Source organism: Haplochromis burtoni, unplaced genomic scaffold (genome assembly GCF_018398535.1).
Source record: "Haplochromis burtoni strain Fernald_Lab_line unplaced genomic scaffold, NCSU_Asbu1 Contig_256, whole genome shotgun sequence".
Lineage (NCBI taxonomy): Eukaryota > Metazoa > Chordata > Actinopteri > Cichliformes > Cichlidae > Haplochromis > Haplochromis burtoni.
In genome coordinates, this window is record NW_024582617.1 from 137024 (window position 1) to 160349 (window position 23326).

The 23326-nt window shown below is 44.8% G+C and overlaps 1 protein-coding gene across 2 annotated transcripts in view; it reads right to left on the reverse strand.

The window, feature by feature from the left end:
• ano8b (anoctamin 8b) overlaps positions 1-23326 on the reverse strand; it is a 40178-nt gene that overhangs the window by 13181 nt on the left and 3671 nt on the right. For both annotated transcript variants that reach the window (XM_042227353.1, XM_005938557.3), the window contains exons 2-10: positions 7814-7924; positions 6617-6749; positions 3461-3599; positions 3273-3369; positions 3010-3126; positions 2795-2922; positions 2543-2704; positions 765-917; positions 375-501 (exon numbers count right to left, since the gene is read on the reverse strand). In XM_042227353.1, the coding sequence (XP_042083287.1) occupies positions 375-501; positions 765-917; positions 2543-2704; positions 2795-2922; positions 3010-3126; positions 3273-3369; positions 3461-3599; positions 6617-6749; positions 7814-7924 (1167 nt within the window). The remainder of the gene's footprint in view (positions 1-374; positions 502-764; positions 918-2542; positions 2705-2794; positions 2923-3009; positions 3127-3272; positions 3370-3460; positions 3600-6616; positions 6750-7813; positions 7925-23326) is intronic.

Consider the following 23326-nt stretch of genomic DNA (forward strand, 5'->3'; position numbering starts at 1 on the left):
CACACACACACACACACACACACACACACACACACACACACACACACACACTCACACTCTCACACACACACTGATGGACGCATCGTGTCCAGACCGCAGGAACCTTCTGATTCGTGCGGCCTGCTCGACCTCTCGAGCCACAGCCAGCTCAGCGCTCAAAAGGAATTGCCAGCGATCCATAACTAATATTAATAACTAATATTAATAACTAATATTAATAACTAATATTAATAACTAATATTAATAACTAATATTAATAACTAATATTAATAACTAATATTAAGGACGCAACTTTCAGGAGATCATCTTGAGTAAGAGACGCTCTGCTCTGAATCTGCGGTTATGTTTTGCCGGCCTAGAAGCTCGGCGCTCACCCATGTCATTGAGCCAGCAGGCGATCTTCCTGTACACCTCATCACACGCAGTCACAGTGATAGCGAGCATGATTTTGGGGATGAAGCGAGCCAGCCGAGGCATTTCCTTGATCCCCATCACAAACTCCTGCAGAGACACAAATACAACTTCTCAGCCCCCAAAGGCAATAAACACTCCCACTCTATGAAGCGTGGAGTCTATTTGTTTATTATTAGTTACTGTCTGTGGTTTTTGGTTTCGTGGCCATTAAAGCTTCTTTAAAACACTTCATTACGTCAAACTCTAAAAGAAATCTGACAAAAGAAGATGATTTTCTTGCGTTAAATTTGCTGCTGTATTCATCAAAGCGGGACACAACAAAGAGAACAGATGCTGACAGCTGGACTGACCTGCAGCTCAAAGCAGATGAGCATGACCAGGAAGACAAAACAGAGACAGAGGATACAGATGGGCAGGCTGACCAGCCACCTGAATAGACGCCTCCGCCACGGAGGATAGTAGAACTCCTCGCATCCCGTTATAGGACTGCAGCGCTTGATTCCCTGCAGACAGAGGATATGAAACAGCGTAAAGAGGAGAGGCTGGAGGGAAAACGTACAAAGCACTCATTTGAGTTCTCAAAGGTAAAATGTGAAGCGGAGCCTTCAGCCAGCCGTCACACAGGAGACTCGCTGCCTTTGTTGTTGGCTTTAAATGCTCCTTTTTGATAAAGACAATATTTTAGGGGTGGGTCACGAGACCCTGGGCCCCACATTAGTGACGCTGTTAGATAATCACAGTAACATATTTTTGTTTTGTGCTTTTTCTCCTCTTTGCATTTGCACATGAAGAAGCACGTTTCACATAAACGCACATAAACGGACTGTTTTCTACTCTCACTGCTCAAAGCACTTTAAACAACTCGCCTCATTGACTCACATCGACACTGTGGTGAAGTTCTCCTTCTGTCAGCTGAGGCAGCCGTCAAAAATTAAACCCGTCCTGTTGAGACTCTGATCTGAGCATTTACTGCAATTCATTGGCTTCCATTAAGTTTTGAATCCATTTTAAAAATCTTGTATTTGTTTTTAAGTCTTAATGGTCTCGCCTCTTATTATTTGTCTGAGCTGCTTCACCCTTACGTGCCGTCTCGTGCTCTTAGATCAGCTAGCTGTCCCGGAGACATTTAGGAAATCCCGAGGAGACCGAGTCTTTACAGCTTTGTCTCCCAAAATGTGGAATGAGCTTCCTCTGGAGCTCAGGCAGGCTCCATCCCTCGCTGCTTTTAAAGCTCATTTAAAAACACACCTCTCCTCCTCGGCCCGTGTGAGTTGTCGTCTGTGTTTTTGCCCTGTGTACCCATTTATTCTTTTGTTCTCTTAGTTTGGTACAGCACGTTGATCAGCTGTTATGTTGTTTTTGAAGTGAAATTCTCACAAACACTGTTTATGCTTTTTGTACTGAAGTGCTTTCTATCTAACAGTCATACTTCATTATTTTCTTTCCCGAGGATTCGGCTGCAGGCTGGAGCAGCCAGCGATCAAACCACCGACCCTGCGATTAGTGGACGACCTGCTCGACTCCTGAGCTACAGCCACCCCAATCAATCAATCAATCAATCAATCAATCAATCAATCAATCAATCAATCAATCAATCAATCAATCAATCAATCAATCCTCAGTTCCTGACATCTCCTTGTAGTGGAAGAGTAACTAAAGCTGTTCCCAAAGTACATAATTAAAGTTTTTGTGAATAAAGCAGGAGAAAAAAGGAAACTGTGCAGCTGTCAGCATCATTCTGATTCGCTCGCTATCATTGGTGAGCATTTAACAACAGGTCGTCTATTTTCAGCTGTAGTCCTGCAGGGATGTTTTCCCATAACAAGGACAGCATGTAACCAGTTTCTCCAGTGTGTTATACTGGGAGCTTCTTCATTTTTAAATATTATCTGGATATTTGCCCACTATAGAGCAAATATCACTCAGCTTCCTTACACGTTGGACTATTTGTTGCTCCATGCTCTGCTTTAAATCTGTCCTCCTGTTTCTCATCAGCTATAACTGAACTGAATCCACATCGTTCGCCTTTAATTCCTGTTGCAAAGCTTTGTTCAGTGTTACTCTGCTGCATTGTCTTCATCTGACGCTGTAAAGCACTTTGACTGAATCAGAGTTTAATTTCTCTCACCCGGAACTGAGGCCGTGGTTCCTCCAGGGACTCCGCAGGCGCGTCCAGCGTTCCCCACTTATACGCCAGCTCCGCCCCCCTCCGCTTCCACCGCTCCAGAAACAGAGTGGCCCACACCACATTGAAGAGGGCAAACACCACGCAGCAGATGTCCCGGCTCGTCTAAGGCAAGCATGCAGACATTTATCGGTTTGACTGGGCGGTGTCATTGTTTCCTTTTCCTACACAAGCACACGGCTCATCTCTGCTCACCTGATCGGACTCGGTGAGCATCCAAAGCACGAAACCGATCACGGCGGGATATAACATGGAGGTGGTGTAGAAACCCAGCCAGGCAAAATACATGGCAATCTTCACCCCGAAGTAGTCACAGATATCATCTGTTTGTGAGATCGATAAGATAACAGTGAGGCAAACAGCAAAGTCAGAGATGGAAACAGCGTAAAAGCGAGCTTTGATTTATTAACCTAACGGCTGCTTCTCACAAACAGCCTGGACCCAAGACTTCATCAGCTGGCTGAGGATCCTCTGCTCATGCAGAGGGAACACCTGCTGGATCACACCTCTCGCACTCAGCTCCGGGACTGCAGAGTAAAGCGAGCAGCAAAACATATTTAAGCAGATGATTTACTTTATTTAGTTAGAGAGAGAAGCAGTCGAGGAGAGGAAACCATCAATCACACGCCGCGGCCCACTGAAGACAACGGAGCTTTTAGCTCTGATCACTTACTGATTGGCTGGCCTTCCAGGAAGCTGATGTTATGAAGCACCTCCCCTTGTTTGGCACGTAGGTTGTCCAGCCAGTATTTAATGATGCTCTGCCTCTCCTGCAGCCGCCGGGAAGAGGAGGAGGAGGAAGCAACGTGAGAAAAACTTTTCCCAGTGTAGGTACCTGGGAATAACTGGAGTCGCACTGACCTGCGAGGTGAAGAAGCACAGCTCGCTCTCGATGTTCTCGTAGATGTAGTCCTCCTCGCAGGAGAAGCTCCGTGTTCCTCCGCCAAACTCGGGCTTCACTGCTTTCCTCAGTCCCATTTCCTCGGCGCCTCGCAGCAAACTGCACGACAACATCGGGCAGGTTTTTTTAAGCCGGCCTCAGACGCCCACGCTACACGTGTAATCTGTGTCATCTGCAGTGCATTAATCTCGTCTAATTAAATCTTTTGTTTCTAATTGCCTACGCGGCGACACCCGGGCTCTCACACTCTGCTGGTGGTAACACCGCACATTATGGAGGCGGCGAGAGGAATAATGGGAGTAATTGCATAGTAACAGCAACACGCGGTGTTGTCTCTCTTTTTACAGCTATGAGCTATAAACATGTATGCCTGCATACTGGGATGGCCCTTTTTTCTTCTAACATGTTGGTTAAACTGATGATTGACACTAAAAATAATCCCAATAATCACCTGATTTATCTTAATTCACAACACTGCAGCACTTCTGTTTGGCCACTTTTCCACATTACTAAAAAAAGCAATGGTTTGTCCTTCAGCTGTAATGTCTGAACCTCATCTCATTTCCCATCATGCCTTCCTGCACATCTTCTATCCCCATGCTCTCGTCCTCTTTCATGCCCACGCTGTCTTCTCTCAGCCTCCCCTCTTCATCCATCGCTCTCCTCCCCTCCTTCTATCCCATCATCCTTTTTTCCATCTCCGTCTGTCCTTCCCGCCGGCCTTGTGCTGAAATCTCAATAATAATGCAGCTCCCTCTCTGTTCCCCGCAGGCTAAGAGCTCACCTCGCCCTCACATGTATATATAGTCTTTACACGCACGCACAAAGACGTACGGCCGATGTGTAACAGCCATCCATCATGCAGCTCCATGTACTCGCAGGGGCAGCACAAAGAAGCACGGACGGCACCTGATGGATTACAGCAGAAATCGGTGTAAGGTGTAAGCTTGTGTTTCACGCCTGAATACTGCTTACAGCGCAGAACCGTCACAATAAAGGTCCTTGTGTGAGGAAGAAAAAAACGAGGCTTTATCTGTTTAAACCAACTGTTTAGTAATCGAAGCCAAAACCAGGAGGCCTTTTAGAGGTGAGCAGCTGCTGCCAGGAATCTTAATGAGATTCTCTCTTTTCTTATTTCATCAAAAAGTGTTCAGCTTTTTAACAAGAAAATACAAAAACACAAAGAGAGAAAGTCTGACAGTGAGGCTGGATGCAAAGCGTGGACAAAGCTAACCTTGTAAAGTAACACTGCTGATGGAGAGCTCTGCGTGTTTATGCTAATGTAGGTAATGCAGAAGCTCAGCAGATCCAAATGGCAAACCGTAAACTGCCCGTCAGAGCAGCAGGATGAGTAACTGATGACATGTCAGGTAAGAAAATGTTCTGTTACAGCTGAATTTGCTGCTTTCAGTTAAATGAATGAAGCCTTTCTGAAAAAATGTACAAAACACTCCCACACGTACAGCTCCATCCTGACTCTTTCAGCGATGATAACAACACAACTATAAATCATGTGACGATATGAAAACATACTGAACAAATGGCACAGCTGAACATATCCAACAAAACTAAAACAGGAAAGGATTTTTCACGCTGCTTCATGGTGGACCGGGAATCATTATCCGAGGGGAATTCAAGAGGACGTGGAGTACTTTCTGGGTTATGATTTCTACCACATAAAATGTAGGTCAACCGACCCCACAGCAGGTGTGTGTGTGTGTGTGTTTACATATCTTTGTCAGGACCAAATGAGTTTGAGACTCAAAATGTGGTTTTAGAGTCAGGGTTGCAGTTAGGTTACGGTTAGGCTGAGGGTTAGGATTAGGCATTGATTTTTCACGGTTACGGTAGGGGCTAGGGAAAGCATTATCCCAATGAGATGTCCCCACAAAGATATGAAAACACGTGTGTGTGTGTGTGTGTGTGTGTGTGTGTGTGTGTGTGTGTGTGTGTGTGTGTGTGTGTGTGTGTGTGTGGTCAAGCAGCACTTTCTTTGAGCTTTTCATCCAAAACCCACTGGCACACTTTTAAAAAGAGCACTCAGTCCATCCTTCCTCACCACCTTTCCTCACTGCTTCCTCTTTGCGTTTCTTTACCTTGCATCCTTTCTGCTTTTCTCTCTCTCTCTCTCTGTCACGCCCGCTTGTCTCTCTCTCTTCTTTCCCACAATCTGTCCGCTCTTACTGCATTCACAGGTAAAAAGTTTATGTTAGATAAGCCCGTTGTCTAAAAGCGCAGTCAGCACAGAGGATTCAACATTTGTGGTGAAATGCAGCACGGGAGCAGCTGATCCCCAGATTGTATTTCTCTGTATTTATACGTCAAAGTCAGCACTGATATTAAAGTGACCCTGCACTCACCTGTGACTGTCTGTGACAGTGGGAGTGAAATCACAGCAAATCCACTACACAGAGGTTAGCATGACGCTAAAGCCTCTGGAAAACTTGAAAGACCAGCAGCAGAGGAGCAATGCTGATTCACCAGGCATCAGCTTCACTCGTGATTCACAGTGTACGAGCTAAACTGCTGCGCCTACTATAAGCTGCAACTACATTTAAAACTATGATAAACGGAGGCGCTGCTTCACACCGACACAGCACAGCAGGGTTATTCTCGTCTTTTACATCCCGACTCCCGTAGTAACGTTCAAAAATAACTACCCCTCGAGCCAGTGGAGGAAGAGGCGATATTAAGTAATATCTGCGATGGGTCGTTTGTTAATTATTGATCACAGTTAAAACAGCACCAACATCCCGAACTATGATATGTCTGAAGAAGCAGTGAAGGCGAGAACAAGCAAGTTCGATCATAAAGCTGTAATATTCTAATCATTTTAAAGGAGAGAGTGAAACATTGAACTAACTGGTTAACTAAAAGAACAGTTTGATAATCAGTGCTGCGGTCCTACTGTCAGCAGCATCAGCCAACATATGGCCTGTATTTGTATAGCGCTTTACTCGTCCCTAAGGACCCCAAAGCGCTTTTCACATCCAGTCACACACTGGTGATGGCAGCTACATTGCAGCCACAGCCACCCTGGGGCGCCCTGACAGAGGCAAAATGAACAGAAGCACGACCCAGAGGCTCCTTTCTGATTTGATTGGTTGATTTCTTACTTTTCATACGTAGCGGTGATGAAGAATGCGTAGACTCGCGTGTGTTTATGATGTCGGATCTGGATGATGAGCTCTGGGATTCCCAGTCGGATGTGGTTCAGTAGCCATAGTAACGTGTGGTCATCTGTAGTATCTGTAACAGGAAGTGGAAAAACAAAGAGTTCGTGTTGACGCCCCCGTAGGATCTGCAGAGTACTCCCACAGTCTTTGCTTTTATCTCTGAGCAGCAGCTGGAGGTGTGAGGTCATACTACTGAACACAGAAGAAACACTGTTGCTGTAAAAATCATCACGTTCTTCTCGGCCTGCAGGGCGCCAGCCTAAGCTTACAGCTGAAGGTGAAACTAGGAAATAAGAGCGCATCTAACATTTTTCCACCGACACTACAGTGACTGACTGAGCGTCACAGTAGAAGCTCGTGTTCACTGCAGTTATTGCAAAGTTAACATGTAACATAAGTCATATTGTATGCCACCGCCAATCAGCTCCCAACAGTCATCATGGTAAGTGAAGACCCTGCAGTCATGGAAACCCCGACAATCACATGATCCTCTGTGAGGCGGAACTTGGTGACGGTGGGAAGGAAAAACTGCCTTGAAACAGGAAGAAACCTAAAGCAGAATCAGATTCGGGGATGGGCGGCCCTCTGCTGGGACCTGTTGGGAGTGAGGGGAGCAAGGCAAGACTAAAGACGCCCCGTGGAAGAGAGCCAGAGAGGAATAATAACTAATGATTAAATGCCAAATTGTGTTTAAACATACAGCGAGTAGAAGAAGAAACAGTGCAGCCCTCAGCAGTCTAAGTTAGATCTGATCCAGGTTTAACTTTAAGCTTTATCGAAAAGGAGCGCTTAAAAACAGAGACAGTGTCTGTCCCCTGAACATGAATTATTTCAGTTTTTGGGTCCATGTGATTGTTTCTGCCAAAACTGTTTCCTCAAGACATTCCCAGGACATCACAATGGGCCGAACAATACAAAAAGACAGATCCTCTGTGATAGAACAGAAAATTGTTCCAGCGTTTCAAACACGGGGATTACACTCTTTTCCTACATGAAAAGCAAATTAAAAAGTGATGATGAGCAGCAGCTCCACACTGAGGGTCAACTGCAGACATAGTTCTGTGTTTGTGATATGAAAGCTGTCAGTCAGGATTCTCACACGTATGAAAGCAGCAGGAATGTGTGTGTTTGATTGACCTGCAAATGTCATGAGGACGTCGCAGTTCTCTGTGGGCACCGTTTTCATCCAAGACTTATGAGACATGATGTGTCTTCCAGCCTGCAGCAGCCGCTTCCCGAACAGCTTATCTGAAAGACGGAGAGACAGACGGACAGTCAGACGGACCCACGGAGAGGGGGACAGTCACCTTTTCAAAGAGACAGGGTGTAAGCAGAAATGGCATTTTTAACATTTTCACACACCCCCGCCACCTGACCCCACTTTCTCCAAACCCTTACCCCTGCTGCCACAACACAAAGACACACAAACACACACACACACACAACTGTCTTTCTTGACAGGACAGATTTAAATGTCACACCGCTCTGACTCACAACACGACACTGACTGAAATAATCCTGCCCTGCCAAGACCAGAGGCCACACATTGTTCACCACCCTCTGCTATGATTTATCACATACACAGAGACACGCACACACACATGCACACACACATGCACACACACTTAAAGCGGTTATTTCTGAGTGCTGTGATATGTAATGAGTCTCAGAGACAATGCAATGCTCTGTACACACACACATGCATGAACTCGGTCTGTGTACATCTACTTCATCTCTGGTCCCTGAAGTCCAGAGCAAACTGGAAATAGCTCGACTGTCACAGTAATGTGACATTCAAAACGCTGCCAACTCCAGGCGGGCTGAAGGAAGACCAACACAATAAATTTTCCTCCCTGGATCCTGTAACATCGCTGCAATCTTTGCTGTCCCTGACACCTCGCTCATCTTTCAACAACCTCGCTGAAAAATCGGAGCCAGTGCAAAGAGTCAAAAGAAAGCCGAGTGAACTGCGATGGGCGAAAGCTCACATCCTGCTCAGCTGTCACAGGACCGTCTGTGTAAACTGTTTACGAGTCCTAAATAACAACGACAGCAGCGTGGAGAGGCCATCCCACAGCATCCCCCCTTAATGAAGAGCAAAGTCAAGAAAGGTGGAATCGCAGTCATGAAAGTTTATTTTTGTATGTTTGAAGCAGTAAAATGAATCTTACAAATGTAAAAGCTCGTCAGTCTTATCAGTTCAGATATCACTTAAATGCTTTTAAAATGTGGCAAACAGGGAAGTGGCTGCTAATTTTATTACGGTGCTTTAACTCAAACTGTCACATTAATGCATCTCTGCGCTGCTGCCAGTCAGCCTGCTTCCTGGAACTGTGAACAGAGGGAAAAAGCCACAGAGTGTATTTGCACATCTAGATTTGTTTTTCACCTTCACATTATGTATGCGCATCAGCACTGGATCAACGTGCATTATGAAGTCATCTCTGTATTCATGAAAGGTCATGAGATCTGCTGGTACAGTCCCTCAGTGTTTAAAGCTCTATTAATGCAGATTTATTTTTTTAAACAAAAGAGCAAATTACCAGGTGCACCACGCAGGTGTTACAGGCACTCGAGCTGTTTGTTCATGTCGGACAGATCACCGATAAAACCCTCTGTAAGTCACACATCAAGCACGCAGCACACTGTGCTGGGCTAACTACAACAAATACACTACAACAAATACACTACAACACTGCACATGTGTAAGACGTATGAACAGGAAGCTTTTGGTGATTTTTAAAAGTTTATTTAACCAGGAAAATCCCACTGAGATTAAAAACTGGCCAAGATGGCAGCAGCGAGTATCTCGCAGTTACAGAAATCCTCCAGGATTCAGAGTTTTGATTTAAAAGCACTTAATGAAATGAATTCTGACGTTTTCCGGTCGTTCGGCAGCTCGTTCCAAGCTGAGGATGCTAAATGGACAAAAGCTCTTTTGTCAAGTTCAGTTTGTGCAAATTGAACAGAAAGCAACAAGTAACGGACGAAGACGATAACGAGCAGCACGTTTCACTGCAAGCAGGAAACATTCTTTGGTATTATTAAGAAAGGATGGATCCACCATAGTTGGATATTATAAAATATAAATAACAGCATTAAGGTTACGCTGTAGGAGCAACACCTACTTTTTTACTGTTTTTATTAATTAAGGCCATTATTATTATTATTATTATTATTATTTATCAAATATATCCAGGAAATCTAAAGATTCGTCTGCCTCCTATCTGGTGTCTTTTGTCGAGAATAATGATTTCAGTACCAACATCAGTATTTAAAGAGTCCCTCGAGTACTTACGAAGAGGCTGCAACCGCTTTATCTGGTTCCACGCTGATTTTCCTCTGAAGAACATTTTTAAACATCTCAACAGGCCAAACAGGAGACGGAGGTGTTTGTCTTTTTATTCTTCAGTGCTTCTCCTGGATACTGAAATGTGACTGGTTGTTCCACTGTGCTTTAGATGAGATGCTGCAGGCAGCGCTGCAACATGACAGCAATTCTAATGAGTCCTGTATTCATCGCTGAAGGCAACACACACACTCACACACACACACACACACACACACACACACACACACACACACACACACACACTTGGAGCAGCTAACAGATTGGTTTCAACAATTCAACAAAGCTTCACTTCATGTGTCCCGATGTTTGATTCATACGTCGCCCGTCAAGGCTTGAATGCACAGACGGGCTCGTGCTGCAGCTTTGTGTTTGCACGTCCCCCCTTTGCTATAGAAATAACCCGCCTCTCATGTTCTGGGAATAAGTTGTTGTCAGTTTCATAGAAATGTATTTTCATCAAGCAGCACAAATGAGAGCACGGCCAGATAAGCAGCTATTTTTGGAGTGTTTTGAGGTAACGGTTTGTAAAACAGCAGCAAATAATAACGGTATTAAACAGGACCTGTGCAGTGAGGGTCGTGTGTTTGTTTACTCTTTTGATCCATATTTATCTTTAAACAACATCTCGGTAAAGACTGTGGAGCAGCTACACAGAAAAACAAAAGATCCCGGATGTCATTTTGGTCGGTGAGTCTGAGCTTGAAAGCCCCTTTGGCCTCGTAACAGAAACCAGGTCAGTGTGGACTCGGCTGGTCCAGGACTCGCAGTCGTACAGATGAATCCTGCATCACTCATGGCCTTCAGAGTCAGGCGGCTGCTGTGGGGCTTATCAGACAGCAGCCAGGCAGGCATAACAAGCAGGGCGTCGTTCTGTGACTAGTGCTCTCTGAGTGTTTCTCTGTGGGTCTGTGTGTGTGTGTGTGTGTGTGTGTGTGTGTGTGTGTGTGTGTGTGTGTTGCGTGGGCGTGGGTTCAACGCCCGTGAACGGTCTTGGTGTGGTGTGGTGTGTGTGTGTGTGTGTGTTGAGAAGAACAATGAGATATAAAGTATGAGATTAATGGGGTGTAATTCAGTCATGAAAGTCAAGCAAAGCTTTTAAATGAAGGTCACAGACCTGATGTGTCTTCTCTGTCTTCCTTGAGCCTCCTTTAAAGATTTTGCTTTGCCAGGTAAAAGCACGTTTGTTTTTAAAGTTTTATGAACTTTTTTCTTCCACGTGGGACAAAAGCTGGGACTGAAAGCAAGCAGCAACCTGCGCGCCTGAGAAATGAAGCCGGCAACAGTGACTCCATCAGGTACCAAACATGGTCACAGCACAAGTTAAGCCTTCAAACCCCATAAACCAGCAAACTGATAATAATGTGTTTTTATGTGTTATTGAGTTTGTGCACAAATAATTAATGTTCTTTCGTTTCTCACTCAGTCCGGTTAGACATGAGGTTTTTTTGTTCTCTGCCAAAAGATGTGCATTCAGGAAAAAGATCAAATGAACGTGCTATGGAAAAATAAGCCTCATTAAACTGTCTGAATAAGCAGATTTCAGTTTGAAGTCCTTGAAAACCTCATTTCAATGTCAAATAAACAAGTGACAACGAATAAGTGAATAAGGGCCCACACAGCCTGCAGACGGCTCGGCTGGCAATTTCTGATCATGAGTGAAAAATGACTGAATGAGTCCACAAGCGCTGGCCAGCGGTTGCTGGAAGTTGATGGCAGTTGTAGTGAAAATGTTTGGTGAGGCTCGTCACAGAGGCCTACAGTAACCCCTGGCAACCACCTGCCTTCCCCAACCAGTTGGCCAAAACCTCCCAGTGACTGTTTTGCTGCATCGGTTTGAATGGAAGAGCCGGACTTTACAAACAGTTACTCTAAAAATGCACGTTTCCAAGTTTCACTACTGCTGGGATATTTCATGAGTATTTACAGAGAGACACGGAAAATTGGCTCCAAACTAAAGAAATCACAGATTATTGTTGCAGCACCTTCTGTGCAACCGGCGCAACCTCCAGGAGCCACACCCAACCGACACATCTTTACCTAGCAACTGGAGGTTGTATAATTTCCAATATGGCAGACAGCTCTTGACCAATATGCACACGGTGTCATGTGACCCCAACATCCAGAGCTGCTGGGAGCCTACGACTGATAAAGCTGATTAATGTGGGAATATGAACCTAAACGAAGATGCTTTTACCTTGTGGTGCAAAGCTTTGAGTGGCAGAACTACAGAGGTCCTTAATGAGCATCCTTGGAAATCTCATTAAACTTTTACTGCAGCTTTCAGGTCCTATGATGAACCGCAGGACATTTGACGACCGCACATTTCTCTTCACGAACTTTCAGCTCATCGCTTCAAACCACATTCCTGAAAATATGGTCACAGACGTCCCGAACAGAAATAAAATGTGTCGCTTTAAGTAACAACCAGGAACACATTTATGGTTAGCAGTAATAGCTTCTGTGCTTCACACAGGAGGAAGTTCGGTGAAGCGTCGACTTATAAACAGGTTTCATTTAAACAGAAAGCATCAAAAGAAAGCACACACAATCAGCCTTCATCATCATAATAATCTATCTATAACAATATTATGTAGTCTTTATCAAATATTTTACACGTGAGAGATTCTGTCACCGTGAATCTGAATTATTTTCCTCAAAAATCACATCCTGAGAAAACAGCAGGTTTGGTGATTCGCTGCAGGTGATGAAATCTGTAAAATCAGCTTAATGAAAGTCTGCATTGAGCTTCTGAAGACTGGGTGTTTTCGTCTATTCAACAGAGAGCCTGAGACAGACATAAAGTAATAAAGGCAGAGAGACAGACACAGCTCCCAGCAGACAGAGGAAGGACGGCAAAATATAAAACAGGCAGAAAATACTTGTACTGTCACATCTAGTGTGCAAATGACCCTGTTACAACGATTACATCAGTAAGTGGGACAGCGAGCCTAATCGGGTTCAAACACCCAACAGTTTCATTTATGTTCCTGACTTGTTGCCATCCTGTGTAGACGAGTCCACAAACAGCCACAGAGGACCCAGAGCTGATCTGTAACCCCAACACAAAGACTGACAGCATTTTTACACCGAGTCGTCAAATCAAATCGTGGCGCCGAGACGTTTGGAATAAATAAAACATTCGATCATTTCGCCCGAGCACAAAATGATCCTGCGCGTCTCGAGGAAAGGGATAGAAACCAGATCCGTCCTGCTTCCTCCTGCTCCCAAACACTGACTCACTCCATCGCTGTGGCAGCGGCCACCTCTCTGTACCGCAAGGTACACGTACAGACACCGACATCGACTCTCGTACACCACGTCCTTCTGGCAGCTGCACACACAGATGTGTTTAGAGGATATGAAAGGCCCTCATCCCGAAGCAGCACAGCCTTCCTGCAGTCTCTCACTTTCTTTCCCCTCAGTCTGCTCTCTCTCCTCTTCATATCTTTTTGGCACCACCGTCTCTTTTCCTCCATCTAAATCTTCTCTTTCCAGCCCCTCAAGGCAGAATCTATCAATCCCTCCTTCCCGCCATGCTTCCGTTTTATCCGTTTCTCTCCTTCAGCTCTCCTGCCTCCTCTCTCAGTCGTCTCAAGAGATATTTGTCATCATTGTGTACACAGAGCTCTTAGGGCTGATGCCTTCACACAGGCAGTGTGCTCTGCTCCAGGAGCCAATACTACGAGAGAGCTTTCCTTCGAAATTACCCTCACCCTAAACCTTCTTCATCACTGAAGGTACGAGGAAGATCACGCCGTTTTATTTAAAACACACAAACGCACCAGCTAAGGTTTCAAACAGCCAGGCCCAATGACAACGAGCCATCGTCTTTTTACAGCCGTTACCACAGGATGTTAAGGTACTTTGGGATAAGTCCTACCATGCTCACAGTTAGAGCTGATGTAGCATTTCCAACACCCATATTTAATCATTTAAAATCAGCTGATAGATTTTTTTCTTTCAGACACATCTCTTTCTTTTTAAGACGTTTTTTTACATTTTCGGCTTCCTTGGATAGAGGAGCAGTGAAAGCTAACGGGCTCCAGGTCAGACTTGAACGTGGCCCCCTGAGCTCTGCCCACAAACAGATTTTTCTGACATTGTTTTACGTGTAGCTATTTGTGAGTCCGTCCCTAGCTAGCACAACAATGCAGTTTAAAACTAAATCTGTTTTAATTCAAACAAGTCGTGGATTAATTCCTTTACGCTCTGCTGGTTGTTGCCAATGACTGTAAAGAACATGGATGACGCGGCTCCACCTCCTCCCATTTTGTATAAATGAAGCAAAAATATCCCGGATCTGGGAGACGCCTTCTTGAATTTGAAGCCAGGATCTGCGCAGTAGTAACCACGGGTGGAGCCGTGGTATGAAACTCCAACCCGCAGACATTCGTCAGTACAACCCCCTCTTAACTTTTACGTAGCCTGGACATTTTCCTGCTGGTTGCACTACAACCAGAAGGAAAAAGACCCATTAAGACAGCGGTAGGCCGGTGCCGGTCCATGAGTCGTTTGGTACCGGGCCGCCAGAGTTGAGGCTCAGGTGTGAAATGTCTGGTTTTCAGGGTTTTTATCGGTTTTCAGCGTTATTTTGTTATCGTCTTTATCGTTAACTCGGTTTTCCTGGGTCTTTTCACGTGTGTTATGAATAAATGTTCTTTTTTTCGGTACCGGTATTTTGTTGTATTTATCCGCGACACCTTAAAGGCCGGTCCATGAAAATATTGTCGGGCATAAACCGGTCCATGGCGCAAAAAAGGTTGGAGACCGCTGCATTAAGACACAATAATTACAACAGCTAAGATTCATACTTTGAAATTCCCACATCTTAACATGTCGTCATTAAGTAAAGAGTAAAGAGTTTTTTTTTAAATTAATATCAACATACCTGTTAAAACATGGTGCTTAGCTAAATTATCACTATATTTTAAACAGTCACTGGTTGTTGCCATCGGGGGTCTGCAGAGCGCCCTCTGGTGGACAAACCTCACAACATCAATGCTCATAACATAGTTGAATGGTGTCTCTCCCATCGGTTCTTAATGCTGATAGCAATATATCAGCCAGTTTATGTATCTCCAACACCTGTGCAAGTAAAAGGTTGTTGGTTCGATTCCAGCCACAGACACATCAAACAGAGAGCAGAGCTACTCACTGTGGCCGCCTCCTGTGGCAAGGCAGCTTCATTCGTTTCTACTCATAGTGACAGTGATAACATGCTAGTGTTAGCAGCGTGTTTTTGCACCAAAGCATTTTCCAAATATGGGATAAATAAAATATCTAATGTTATCTTGACCCAGTGACACAGTCTCCTGATGCTGGATTAAAATTAGAATGACTGTGTTTCACTGACACCAAGGACATTCATATTTAATGCTGAATTACAGTTGTTAGGACATCTAATTGAAAACTACAAGGATGAAATATTTAGCGTGAGAATATTCAGGAAAAAAAACCCTCAGTGTTTATTTGCAATACTGTTGTTTTATTGAAAACAATTTCCATAAAATGTTGTTGAAACTCGTGACAAATTGGTTCCAACAGAGACAGAAGTGCAGAGAGCTGTCCTGAGATAAAAGCACGCATCGATGACGTCGCTCGGATAAAGATTTCTGTGTTTGTTACACGTTTGTGACAAATGGGATAAAGACGCGAATGCCCGTGGATGTCAGAACTCTGGTTTCCTCATTAACAGACGCAGGGAGGATAACAGAGACTCATCCTTGGCTTCAAAATGACAATGATTGCTTATGACACTGGAGCCGCCTGTGGCTGAGAGCCAAGAGGACGAGGCAAGAAAAGAGCCTCACCGCTCACATGGCAGAATAATCAAAGCATGGCGTCTCCCATCCCAGCGTCTTTCTACCCTTTACATCACTTTTTCCCTGCACTTCAAACCTAGTCTCTCTAAATGTGACGCCTTTATTTCCGACTCTCTTTCTTCTGCCAAGTGGGCTGATCGCTGGTTCATTTCAGGTTAGCTGGTTAATTTAAATGAGCAACCGCAGCGAAAAAGCAGAGAAGCAGGGCCTCGGCTGTTGTTTACAATATAAAACTAGGAGCTGTGTGCATTCATCAGGTAATAATCATAAATAGAATCCCTCTCGTGCCCGGTCGGTGCAGAGCACGCCTTCAGACAACCACAGCCTGGTTATCTAACTGCATGAACTGAACATTGTCAAGCAGGGATTACGAATCATGAATAAGTGAGTGGTGATGATGAATATAGCGGACTGAATAGCAGCCTTTGTGAAGCAAACAAACCTCCTTGTTGAGCAGTGGACAACTGCCAGTGTGGAGGAAGGCTTTTCTGAGGGGCAAAAAGGCAACGCAGGCAAGCGGGCCTTTCTGAGCAGCAACGTTTTCACTTCAGTGACAGATTAGATGTAGTTCTGGCTACATTTGAGCTCAAAATAAGCAATAAACTTGCTAAGAACTGACAACGTTGTTAGTTTCTGGCGAAGAGCTTGACGTGGAAGAAAAATATTCAGAGACGTTATTTGAGAAAACACATCGATTCGCTTCGTTTGGACACGTCACAAACGTCACGGATACGAGTTCTCGATGTGTAAAAGCTAGGGGTGCAACCGTTCATACAGTGCTTTCGGTTCGGTACGCATATGTATGAACAATACAACATTTTTTTAATTTATTTTATCAACTTTCCTTCTGACGATGCTGTCTGTGTTGAGCGCTCAGTGGATCTGCGTTCGACTACTCCGCCTAGGCTGCACTGTCGAGTGCAGATCCACTGAGCGCAGCGCAAGCTAGCAAGACAGAAGCTAAGCTCGTTGCAACATGGCAAATTGAACCTCCTCCACCCTCATTCAGATCTGGCCTTTGGAACTATTTTGGTCTTCATGTGACGTATGACCTTGAAGGTAAGCGCGTCATGGACAAAAATAAAACATCATGTCGGATGTGCCACGCAATGCTCAATTACATGGGTGGGAACTAGTGCGTTAGCGCAGTTAGTGTTGACCATCCAGCCCCACGCACGGGGCGATCCGCGGTAGCTCGTTAACGGAGATTTGCCGTGTTGTGGCGTTAACGTCATTTCAGATTAACGCTGACAGCACTAGTGGGAACACAACGAATATGACTGCACATTTACTCCGACATCATCCTAGTGCAAAGACAAGTGGAAGCAGACAAAAACAACAAGCAGCATGCTACAAACTTTACCCGAGTCATTTAGACACCGTTAGCACAGATTCTCCTTATGGGGACCTGATATGTTTAATATGCTGCTGAGATATACCCCAGAAGAAGCGATAGTATAGCTTTTATTTTGGAAAGAGCCATTTGCTCTGTAATAAACTCTCTTTTCCAAAGATGAGGGATTTCTCCATCAGATTTATTATTTTATTACTTTGTTGTTTCAGCAACATTAAATTTAAAAACTGTACTTTTGAGTTAAAATATATATTTATAATTTTAATAAATGACAAATTAAAAAGGCATGAACATTTTTTTTGTATCGAAAAAATATCGAACCGTGACACCAAAGTATCGAACCGAACCGTGAATTTCGTTGCATCCCTAGTAAAAGCCATCAGCTTATCTAAATGAGGTGCAAAGTGAAATCTGGACAAAGTCCTGCTGGTGATGGTTTCACAGAGAATCAACAACACGACCTTTTATTCAGAGATCGTGCAGAGTGTGAACGACTGAACAGCTGAGGCACGGAGAGAAAACAGACTCATGCATTTTTAAAAAGCTTTTAGTGCATTAGTGTCCAAAGTACACGAGCTGTTATTGTGAAAGGGACTGACTTTACTAAGCTTCGAGTTTAGCAGTCGTTTCAGTGGGACTGCGGTCGGACCGAGCTATTTGGGAAGGTTGATTGAATTGTTGTCAGATCCTCTGACGTTGTATTCGCAATGACTCAGAGGATCCAGCTCCTACCAGCATCCCGGGAGATCAGAAAACACTATTAATCATTTGATAATCAGATACTGTGGTGCAGTGAGAGATCCCAGTAAACACTGGGCAAACTGGGCGCTTTTATTCATGTCAGAAAGCATAAGGGGAGGATAATTAGATAATTTGGAGAAAAGGTACTACAGTCAGTCAGTCTGATGGAGCTCTGTCTGTACGATGGTACCATACTCTATTCCTGGACAGGAAAGCCGGAAAGGAGGCTCCGAGTCGGATCAATACCCCGGAGGAACCAGTGATTATTGGACATAACGACACCATTCCTCCCATGAGGATATCATTAATGACTTAGTCAGCTTTGATTTCTTCAGCTTTTTCAAAAGGAGGAAATGCAGCAAATCATCATAATTCATTTAGCCTGGCAGCGCGCGCAGAGAGAGAGAGAGATGTTGGGATGGTCGGTTACGCCACCGTGCACGCTACAAGAAGCTAACACAGTTCAAACAGATGTAGCTGAACTCATGGAAATGGTCGGCGTGAGGCCTAATTCAAAGTCGCAGCATCTTTGAGCTGGCGAATCCTCTTCTGTTAGAAGGAGGCCACACAGTCGCACTCAAAGACCTTAAAGCAAACGTTAGGCGCTCAGCTGCTTTGCCTGAATAAACAGTGATCAGGAGAAACGTGGAAACGGGAGATCACCCTCTCTCACAGCCACATACGGGTGTTATAGCAGTGGCAATGCAGATCCTGTCCCTCAGCGCGCTTTTCCACATCGAACGAGCTGGAGTAAAAGCTACCAGGAAGACAAAGGGCGCGTAGCCGCAGAGGACACACTGAGTTTGTGTCCTTTTATATATATCGTGATGATGTAGACTCAAGAGTAAAGATAAGCAAGGAGAAAGAAGAAAACGGAGGAGGAAGAAACCTCTGCTCCATCACAGCTGGAACTGTGTGTTCCTGTTCAGCTGTGGACTTTCACCACATTCAAGTTCACATTAAAGGCACCGGCCAAGATCTGACTCACGTTTTTCAGATAAGGAACAAAGGACGCAAACAAAGAACGAGGAATGAAAATGACCTCGTTACACACTCTTCAACCCCACAAGCCCATCAGGCTGTACAGACTCACGCTACATGGCCGAGCTTCATCACATCTCACAGAACATCGTTTCAAACACGGGTGGAGGTCAGAAACCTTTAAAGACTTCAAATATATCAACTTGTATCGCAGGAAACAAACAATAACACATAAATAAAGAATATTTCCATCCTGTTGAAGAATACAGCTGTGAGCGTATGGAGGCTTAAAAGACATATAATGGTTTCATTGCTGGTTGGAATCACCAGCCAGTTTGTTAGGTACACCTGTTCAAAGGCTCATATCATCAAATATCTAATGAGCGAGTCACGTTGCAGGAATTTGGGACATTCAGGGATGTAAACATGACCAAGACGGCCTGCTGAAGTCCAACCTGGTGACTCCGCCACAATGGAGGAGAAAGACGAACTATCCAATGAGCAGCAGTTCTCTGCCAAGAACAAAAGTGGAGCATTTTAAGAGGACATTCAAAGAAAAGCCCAGAGCGACGCTGTAATCTGTCATCTACAGCTCTGAGCTTTGTGCTCATATCAAAGCAAAAAAACATTGTTTTTTACACTCACACATGCAGCTGCTTCAGTTTGGAACAACAAACCCTGATTCTGATCCTCATTTGCACTAAACTAGCTCCGTGTCTCCCTTACACGAAACCAAATCATATACATGCACACGGAGCCGCGTCAGACAACCAGGGTTACAAGCACCTCGAAGAAAAACCAGACAAGCAATCACAGGGAGCTGTAACATTTCTGACAGTGCGTCAGACAGACGCTGTCTGCATTCAGGCTGCTTCAGAGGGGTGAAGGACACGAGCGCGAGGACTGATTGCACCTCGCTACCCACAAAAAAAATCAAACTTAGTGGCTGAAACAAAACGAGTCACAGGAGGGTATTTACTGAGAACCGTGAGTGATAAATAGGACAAGAACCAACATTACTGTGCTTTAAAACTGTCTCCGTGCTAACACTGACACGGATATGTCCGGTTATGAGCTTCAGGAGAAAGAGCATCCCTCCCTGGTGAGTCATACACGACGCTCTGACGAACCTTTGGTCTTTGTGGACACTGCGGAGCAGCTAATGTAGAGCGGATTCCTACGACTGCGACAGGAAACAGCATTCTTCACCATGGTCACTGGATTTCTCCTGGCTTTGCTTAGCAACTGATGAAAAAAGAAGGGAATCAAATCCAGGCCTAGTCAGTGCAGTCGCACAGGATAAAGGGTGCGCTGACCCAACTCCTCTCAGTCCTCGTATTTCTGTTTTTTCCTTTCAGGAACGAGCTATCAGCCTGCACAGGACCGTGCTTTGATCACAGAGTGGAGCCTAAACCCGCTGATAAGGTTTCTGCATTGTGTCACTGCTTCCACACAAACAGGCGGACGGGCAACACCAGCAGCTCTGCGCGCCTCACGCGCATTAAGCTCTGGAGTGTGCATTATCGTTTTCTGCGTGCAGGAACGATAATCTTCATGGCTATAAATGGAGTGTAAACTTCCAGAGGCCATGAATGGAGTTTTCGAAGTCGATTGGTTAGAAGCAAAGAGGCATTATGGAGGATATGATTAAGCCATTAAAAACTTGAGAATGTAGGGCAAGTGAATCACTGCTGGCAAGACAGACGGTTTATCGCAGCTCTGGGAAATTATCTGTAACTTCCTAAAACATATCATCTAATGTTGCTGGATACACACAAACACCTACGCAGCAGGAAGCCTGATAACACAAGTTTGTGTGTTCTGGAGCATCTCTGCAGTTTAGAAAAAGCAACCAACATGCAGGTAACAAGAAGGTGGGGGCGGGGCCACACTGACCAAGGGCGGGGCTACACTGGCAAAGGGCGGGGCTACAATGACCAAGGGCGGGGTCACACTGACCAAGGGCGGGGTCACACTGACCAAGGGCGGGACTACACTGACCAAGGGCGGGGTCACACTGACCAAGGGCGGGGTCACACTGACCAAGTTCATCACAGCAGATCGCTCTCGGTTTGTTTTAGATTTTCTTTAGTTCATGTTTCAGTTCATATTACTGACTTTAGCTCATGGGCTGGTCCCAGTATGACCTACTGGGGGCTGGGCCAGTAAAACCAGCACACATATTTAAAGGACACCTCCGAAAGCCTGCGTTAGAAAAAAGAAACAGAAACAATCTGTTTTCTCAGGTCCATCATAAAGTCATCCTGTCACGAAGGTCCAATAATGATGCTGTTCCTTTCATGCAGTGCAGAATCAGAGCAAAGACGGCTGCGTCATCAGGCCAGTGCACTAAAGACTTATAGCAACTTATCATTTAAGGTGCTTTTAAGTCATTTTTCCGACTTTAGCTGTGAACGTGCGGCTATCAGGGAACGTTTTTGTGTTTCTGTGTGTGGAACAGTTTGAGTGTGGAGTTAAAACAATGTCCAAACATAAAGCACTTCAAAAAGAGGAACTCCACAGAAGAGGAAAAGTAAATGTCTCGGTTCAGTAAGTTGCTGCTTCGTTCTTATTCAGATTTTACAGTGAATGCTCCACAACTGGAGGTCATTGGCTTTAATGTGTGGAGTTATGAGTTGTTAAAATTAAATAATATGATAATAATTTGTATTTTAAGCAGTTTAATAGTCAGTGTTATTAGAAATATGTCTATTGCTGACAGATTATGGACAAGGATGGAATTAAATAAGTGTGCACTTCTTCCCAATGCTTTTGGATATGTAAACTGAGAATAGTTAGAGGGTATTTTGCTTTATCTTGTATAGTTTTTTTGCTAAATGACTTTCTGTATATTGTTTACATCAGGGGTGTCCAACTCCAGGCCTCGAGGGCCGGTGTGCTGCAGGGTTTAGACGAGTCCTTGATCTTTACCTAAATGACCTCCTCAAAGTGTCCTGAAGTTCTCCAGAGGCCTGGTGATGAACTAATCATCTGATTCAGGTGCGTTGACCCTAAAACCTGCAGGACACCGGCCCTCGAGGCCTGGAGTTGGACACCGCAGGTTTGCATGATCAGAATAAATTGAGAAAATAGATCTGTTCAGTGAACAGTCAGCATGGATAACTCGGTTCATCTCCTTATGCCAAATTTAAGACCTGTGCTCAGCTCAGCTCCTTTAGCAATCTGGGGAAGCTCCCTTTGTTGGAACTCACAGGGATGCTTTGTAGTCTGACATTTTTCTGGCACACACAAAGATCCACTGTCCCCACAAACACACCCCCGCTGTCACCATCGACAGAAAATCATTGCAGCATTAACTGCAGTGTTTAATATCATCTGGTCGGCAGCTTGACTTCACAATTTGAAGGCAAGAAGCTCGTCTAAAGAGCGGGCCGTTTCATTTTATAGTCGCCAAAGCGATCAGTCAGCTGTGCGTGTGACGTGTCGGGGAAAGGCTGATAAAGCTACAGCAGCAAGGTCACCCCACACAGAGGCTTTTTTCCTTGACTGCTAATGCAGCTAATGTGCAGCTCAGCGCTTACACCAGAAGGCGAGGAAAGAGGGAGGAACAGGAAATACATCTCTGCGGAGCGTGCGATGAATATCGGGGGACACAGGCGAGGAGGCAGATGCAAGAGAGACATTAAGTTCAGAGTCATTAGGCACAACACATGTGTCATTATATCATACTGCACGACATTCATCAGCCCTTTCATTACGAAGCCGTGGGAGGGCACAAAAGCAGAGGCTCGTCTGCCGCTGCTGTGAAAAGCAGCTCTTCTTTTAGGAAGTTCAGTGGGATGCTTTCCCCTCACGCTGCTGTATTTAAAGCAGCCTGTGTGACACTCAACCTGACTAAATCTGTCTGAGGCAAAGCTGAGGCATTCAGCTCGCTGAAGAGGCGAGAGAGCCGGAGATACAGAGAGAGCGGCGCTCTGGCAAAGAGTGCACGGGTGACTGCTTAATGTTGTTCTCATGAGGACGAGGTCAGACAAGTTTACAGGGATAGAAATGGGCCGCTCCAGTCTCCCCACTGGATCAGACTCGAGTTGCAGAAAGAAGCAGGGGTCCAAGGATGGTTTCGGACTATCACCTGTGAACTTATTGTCAAATGTATTTAGAGTTTACATCAAAGGATCACACAGTGATCACAAAGTTACATTTTTATTCCCAAGTTTTGGGCTAATTTATGAAGAACATCCACATCTACAATCCACTAACTGGTGTTTTGGGTCAAAAGAAGCTTTTAACTGCACCGTGAAAAAAGTGAACTGTTATCAGTGCAGGAATAACCTCAGCACATATGTGTCCTTAATCCTAAACCACAAATTGCATGGCCTAATTTCCATAACAAATCTTATCAACACTGGCCTCAGAGGGAACACAAACTAATTGCTGAG